Raw genomic sequence first — 6,984 nt, 5'->3', positions numbered from 1 at the left:
GGAGCATAGCCTGGCACTTCTGTCCTACTTGTGGTTGTCCGCTGTGTAAACAGAGTGCTAGGCTAGATAGGGCTTTGGCCTGATCCAACACGATTCTTCCTAAGGCCTTATGATGTTCCAGTCTGTGAAAGAACATATGAATTCAGATGGGTTGAAAATCAAAATCCTTCGGTTTTCATCACTTTGGGGCTTTTTTTGCAGGTCATGAAAACCACTTTCTTCCCGGTGTGTGTCCCGGTTGCAAAATCAACATTCCAACTGACAGTCCAATACTACAGAAACCTATGGCAGCTGCTCTTGAAAAATTGAACTCGGAGAGAGACGATGACTTCTATTATAAAGTGGAAGAGATTATTACAGCTACAAAACAGGTCTGACTCCTACTGTTAATTTTATATTTCTGTTGTTGTTAGTCTTGAAGTCGTGTCCGACCCATTGTGACCCCATGGACAACATTCTTCCAGGCCTTCCTGTCCTCCACCATCTCCCAGAGTCCACTTAAGCTCACACCAACTGCTTCAGTGACTCCATCTAGCCACCTCATTCTCTGCTGTCCCCTTCTTTTGCCATCTATTGTTCCCAGCATTATGCTCTTCTCCAGTGAGTCCCTCCTTCTCATTTGGTGGCCAAAGTATTTGAGTTTCAGCAGGGTGATGTCTCTGCTTTTTAGTATGCTCTCTACATTTGCCATAGCTTTCCTCCCCAGGAGCAAGCGTCTTTTAATTTCTTGGCTGCAGTCCCCATCTGCAGTGATATTGGAGCCCAGGAAAATAAAATCTGTCACTACCTCCATTTCTTCCCCATCTATTTGCCAGGAAGTGAGAGGACCAGATGCCATGATCTTAGTTTTCTTAATGTTGAGTTTCAAACCAATTTTTGTGCTCTTCTCCTTCACCCGCATCAAGAAGATCCTTAGTTCCTCTTCACTTTCTGCCATTAGAGTGGTATCATCTGCATATCTGAGGTTGTTATTTCTCCCCGCAATCTTAATTCCAACTTGTGAGTCGTCTAGCCCCGCCCCTCTCATGATGTGTTCTGCATATAAGTTAAATAGGCAGGGCGACAGTATACAGCCTTGCCAAACTCCTTTCTCAATTATGAACCAATCAGTGGTTCCGTGTCCAGTTCTCACTGTTGCTTCTTGACCCGCATATAGGTTTCTCAAGAAACAAATAAGATGGTCTGGTACTCCCATCTCTTTAAGAACTTGCCACAATTTGTTGTGATCCACACAATCAAAGGCTTTATCATAGTCAATGAAGCAGAAGTGGATGTTTTTCTGGAACTCGCTAGCTTTCTCCATGATCCAGTGTATGTTGGCAATTAGACCTCTAGTTCCTCTCCCTCTTCGAAATCCTACCTGTACTTCTGGTAGTTCTCGGTCCACATACTTCTGGAGCCTAGCTTGTAGGATTTTGAGCATCACTTTGCTAGCATGGGAAATGAGTGCAATGGTGCGGTAGTTTGAACATTCTTTGGCATTGCCATTCTTTGGAATTGGAATGTAAACTGACCTTTTCCAATCCTGTGGCCACTGATGAGTTTTCCAAATTTGCTGGCATATTGAGTGTAGCACTTTTACTGCATCGTCTTTTGGGATTTTGAATAGCTCTGCTAGAATACTGTCTCCTCCACTAGCTTTGCTGTTGCTCAGTCTTCCTAAGGCCCATTTGACTTCTCATTCCAGGATGTCTGGCTTGAGGTCAGTGACCACCCCATCGTAGTTATCAGGGACATTAAGCTCTTTCTTGTATAGTCCCTCTGCGTAATCTTGCCACCTCTTCTTAATCTCTTCTGCCTCTGTTAGGTCCCTGTCATTTTGGTCCTTTATCATGCCCATCTTTGCATGAAACGTTCCCTTCATCGCTCCAATTTTCTTGAAGAGATCTCTGGTCTTCCCTATTCTATTGTTTTCTTCTATTTCTTTGCACTGTTCATTTAAGAAGGCATTCTTATCTCTTCTAGCTGTTCTCTGGAATTCTGCATTCAATTGGGTGTATCTCTTTCTTCCTTGCCTTTTGCTTCCCTTCTTTCCTCAGCTATTAGTAAAGCTTCCCCAGAAAGCTATTTTGCTTTCTTGCATTTCTATTTCTTTGGAATGGTTTTAGTTGCTACCTCTTGTACAATGTTGCGAACCTCTGTTCATAGTTCTTCAGGCACTCTGTCTATCAGATCTAATTCCTTAAATCTATTTGTCACCTCTACTGTATATTCATCAGGGATATGATTTAGGTCACACCTGAGCGTCCTAGTGCTTTTCCCTACTTTCTTCAATTTAAGCCTAAATTTTGCAACAAGAAGCTCACGATCTGAGCCACAGTCAGCTCCTGGCCTTGTTTTTACTGACTGTATACAGCTTCTCCATCTTTGGCTGCAGAGCACATAGTCAATCTGATTTTGATGTTAACCATCTGGTGATGTCCATGTGCAGAGTCGTCTCTTGGGTTGTTGGAAAAGAGTGTTTGCTGTGACCAGCGTGTTCTCTTGACAAAATTCTACCAGCCTGTGCCCTGCTTCATTTTGTACTCCAAGGCCAAACTTGCCTGTTATTCCGGTTATCTTTTGGCTTCCTACTTTAGCATTCCAATCCCCCATGATGATAAGGACATCATTTTTGGGTGTTAATTCTAGAAGGTGTTGTCGGCCTTCATAGAACTGTTCAACTTCAGCCTCTTCAGCACCAGTGGTTCGGGCATAAACTTGGACTACTGTGATGTTGAATGGTTTGCCTTGGATTCGAACTGAGATCATTCTGTCATTTTGGAGATTGTATCCCAGTACTGCTTTTCCTACTCTTTTATTGACTATGAAGGCTACTCCATTTCTTCTGAGGGATTCTTGCCTGCAGTAGAATACCTGATGGTCATCTGAATTGAATTCACCCATTCCTGCCCATTTTAGTTCACTGATTCCTAAGACGTCAATGTCCAGTCTTGTCATTTCTTGTTTCACCACATCCAGCTTGCCTTGATTCATGGATCTTACATTCCAGGTTCCTATGGAGTATAGTTCTTTACAGCATTGGACTCTCCTTTCACCACCAGATACATCCACAACTGAGTGTCCTTTCAGCTTTGACCCAGTCGCTTCATTCTTTCTAGCGCTACTAGTACTAGCCCTCTGCTCTTCCTCAGTAGCACACTGGACACCTTCCGACCTGAGGGGCTCATCTTCCGGTGTCATATCTTTTTGCCTTTTTGTACTGTCCATGGGGTTTTCATGGCAACAATACTGGAGTGGGTTGCCATTTCATTGGCTAGGCAAATAAATACTATTCTGCCCAAATGGGCCCACACACATAGATCAATTAATGCACACAGAATGATCTTGCAATGGGGAAGGCAAAAACCATGCATCCCTTTCATGTCAGACAGAAGGCAAGGGACATACCTTTCCAGATCCAATAACAAGATTGGCAAAATCTACAAATGCCAGGTGTGAGCAGGTAGGGATTCAGCAATGGCATGGTTCCAGTCCTAACCCAGGTGGACTTGCTTTATGGGCCTCAGGCAGATCAGAGTAGGAGGGGGCTGCCGGGGCAGACGGCCAACCTGCATTCACACTGTCCCATCCATCGCTCATACAGGACGTTCCTGCTGCAGTAATTGCCGGGGGTAAATAATCATGTTCCAGCATGTATTTTAAGACTGAAGCAGCCTATGAGTAGTACTGAGCCAGACAAATGCTTCCTACTTACTAACCAGAGGAGGAAAAAAATATACTACTGCTGACTGTGCCATCTAGACCAATCTCTGTAAGACTGTACCAATCATGCACCAGATACAGCACAAACCACCTTGCACTTTAGAACTGATATACACATGATGCCAGTGACCCCATTCCATGGGTGCACATGTGCACACAATTTAATTATGTGGGAACATGAGAGCTTGCATATAAACTTGGCTCCTGTGGTACCATTTTTATGAATGCAGTCCCATGAGGTGGGGGAAAGTATGTTGCCAGCTCAGGGTATGTCCTGGGCGTACGCATAGTGCTGCCATATGCATTGTGTAATGCGCTCACCTCTTCCCAACGGCTATATTTTGTGTGCAAACCAGTCCACTCAAGAGGAAAAATGTGCCCCTTCATGGTTCCACTTGGCAGAAAAACTGCCTAGTAGAACGATTCAGTTACCCTACCAAAGCAAGGCACATACAATTGCAAAGTTGTACACACACTCACATACGCAATTACCTGCCTTGTTCTTCCTAGGAAGTCATTATTCTGACAGGGGCTTAGGTTGGAGTTCAAGTTACATTGTTTAAATTATTGAGAATTCATTCTAAACTACACTAAACATATTTACTACTTGTCTTTCTGCTTGAATTTCAGGTTGTGGCAGGAATCAAGTATCAAATAGACTTTGTAGTTGGAAAGACAAATTGTGTTAAGGCTATGGTTCCAAAACTGAAGAAAATTTGCACTGTGATAGAGGATGAGGTAAAGTTTGGGATTTTAGAAGCTAAAATACATCTTAGATTCTTCAGGGGAAGTACAGCAATTCCGTATTCATCTCTGCATTATCATCTTTGATAAATTTATTCTTGATGCATATGCCTTCAAGTTCTGATTTGACATTCTTTTACAGAGCATTTCTGGTAAGTTCTATTGATTTAATAGGTCTTACTACCAGGTAAATATACATAGGATTGAAGCTTAGTCTTCTGGCTAAATTCCACCATTTTCTTAGTAATATTACTAAGCAGTAACTCAGCATTTCCTGCCTTAACTATTTATTTATTTATTTATTTAAACATTTTCTGTACCGTCCCATACCTAGACATTTCCAGATGGTTTACAGCATATTAATCGTAAAAATAGAAATAAGAATAACAATTGCCCAGAATCCAATGTTAAAATGTAAACACACTGAATAAAACAAGTTCACAATTAAAATACTGGGAGAATAAAAAGGGGTTTGCTTGATGGGTTTGCTTGATGCCGAAAGGAAAGAAGCATTGGTGTCAGGCGAACATCAATGGGGAGGCCCTCCTCCGGGTAGTCACCCTCTTGATCTGTTTCAGGGACAGCTCCCAGAGGAGGGCCTCTGACTCAGATTCCAAGGGGCAGGTGGGCACACAGGGGAGCACCTTCTCCCTTAGCAGAACTAGCAGGATTCATGACTTTTTTTTCACAAAGAAAGTCAGCACAGCTGGAAAGAAAATAAATGGAAGTTTATCTCAGCCTGAAGATGGAGAAATTCCTCAAGCCTTCATAATTACATGTCGTGTTTTGTTCTGTGCTGTGATCATTGATTGGAGGTGTGTGTTTTTGTTTAGGCCCAGCAACTGTTGAGATGTAATGCTACGATTTATGAGAGAGCCTGGGAAGCTGTACTCTCGTCTATGGTGCGATGCAAGACTGAACAACCTCAAGAGGTATGCACATGCAAGCCAAATGTAATTGGAGAAGGATTACTAACAATTAAATGGCAAAAGATTAGTCTACCTTCCAAGGTATTAGTAATGAAGCTCATTCATCTATCCCATTCTAACCAATTATTAAGATAAATTTGAAGAATGTAGAATATCAATTTATCTATTATACTATACTGTGCAATATAATAAAAACTTTAAAGCTATCCACAGGAAAATGCACACATAATTCAGCACAGAATATTTCATGCATTTTTATACAATATTCCATTTTATTTAACATTCCATTCCATGAGGCAGGCAGGGATCTTCTGGAAGCTCCCTAAGAGCTTTGCCTGTAGTACAAATTTACTACAGGCCAGGTCAGACTTGGCTCCCTTGGCTGGCATGCTCTGGCCAATGTGACAAGAGAAAACCGTTCTAATAAAGGGAGGAACAAGGGGAGGCTGCAGCTTTTCCACATGCAACGTATGGGACTACATACACTGCAGCCTGGTTATACCTCCGCAGGTTTTGAAGCCAAGACAGGTATGTGCACTATGCATCACTGCCTTTCTAGGGAGGGTGTAACATCTCCTTTAAGGATGCCCTTCCTCTGAAAGAAAATACAAAGAAAGAGCTTATCAAGGCCTCACTGAACCCCACCCCACCCCACCCCACCCCACAAATATGTTAATGCAACTTCCCAGTGTTGTAACTCCAGACCTGGACAATTAGTAATCCCATCTTTACTGTTACAGAGAGATAGAAATCTGTGATGTTTCCAGAAAAGGCTTTTATTGTGCAAACACCTTGCCTCATTCATGGAATGTTATAGGGAGTCCAAATTTCATTCCCCCCACCCCCACCAGTATTTTGGCACTCCTCCTCCTGTCATTTCCCTAACTGCTGCAAATCTATCATGAAAGAATAGGTAGAATACCTACCTTTGTGGGTGCATGAATCTGCTCTCCCAAACACCGCAGCCATTTTTTAAAAGCAGGGGTGACTTTCCTTTCTCTGAATAAGCCTTGAACTTCCAGAAGGGGAAAGTGGGCTACTGTACATGAGGCACTAAACCCAGTATTTTACTACAGCTTCTTCCATCCTCTTTATTGGGGGAAGACCACAGCCTTGATACAAGCTTTCTTTCCCCAAAGATTTTCCTTCGCTGCTTCTTTATGTTCCATTATGCAACAAGATGCTGATAAGGCCAAAGGCTTCTGATAGGGAATCACTGTGGCATCCCAGACTTTCCCAGGCCTAACTGCCACCCCCTCACCAAAATGGCTGGAAAATACGGGCAAGGCTGTTTAACATTCAGGGCCCTCAAACTTAGTGAGATTGCCAGTGCAAATGCCATGGAGACCCAGTCGGCTGCATTCCCCTCTCCCTCCTCTACTTCGTTCTTCAATTTAGCCAAGAAGGCCAGATCCTGAGACAGGTCAGTTAGAAAGGCAAAGATGTAAATGTACAGACTGAAAAGAAATATTTGCTTTGTGTTCAGGATTTAATGCTTGCTTGTCTTTTCTTTTTCTTCCTTTTTCCTCCCTCCAGCATAAAGGTACCTGTACACCTAATTCCTAGGTGGATACTACCAACACGTTTTTGTGCATGCCATTCAGAA

At 42.7% G+C, this 6,984-nt stretch overlaps 1 protein-coding gene and 1 long non-coding RNA gene across 2 annotated transcripts in view; one reads left to right on the top strand and one right to left on the bottom strand.

The window, feature by feature from the left end:
- LOC123025566 (kininogen-1-like) overlaps positions 1–6,984 on the bottom strand; it is a 36,745-nt gene that overhangs the window by 11,657 nt on the left and 18,104 nt on the right. Inside the window, exon 8 of the mRNA XM_044434396.1 lies at positions 5,731–5,770. Within this exon, the coding sequence (XP_044290331.1) occupies positions 5,731–5,770 (40 nt within the window). The remainder of the gene's footprint in view (positions 1–5,730; positions 5,771–6,984) is intronic.
- On the top strand, positions 174–5,515 carry LOC123025664. The gene is made up of 3 exons (XR_006415149.1): positions 174–371; positions 4,336–4,443; positions 5,283–5,515. It is a non-coding gene; the product is annotated as an uncharacterized LOC123025664 (long non-coding RNA).

This window comes from Varanus komodoensis, unplaced genomic scaffold (assembly GCF_004798865.1).
Source record: "Varanus komodoensis strain SLA01 unplaced genomic scaffold, ASM479886v1 scaffold28, whole genome shotgun sequence".
In the NCBI taxonomy this organism is placed as follows: Eukaryota; Metazoa; Chordata; class Lepidosauria; order Squamata; family Varanidae; genus Varanus; species Varanus komodoensis.
Note: the sequence above shows the minus strand (reverse complement) of the source record. Positions and strands in the feature narration are given on the sequence as shown.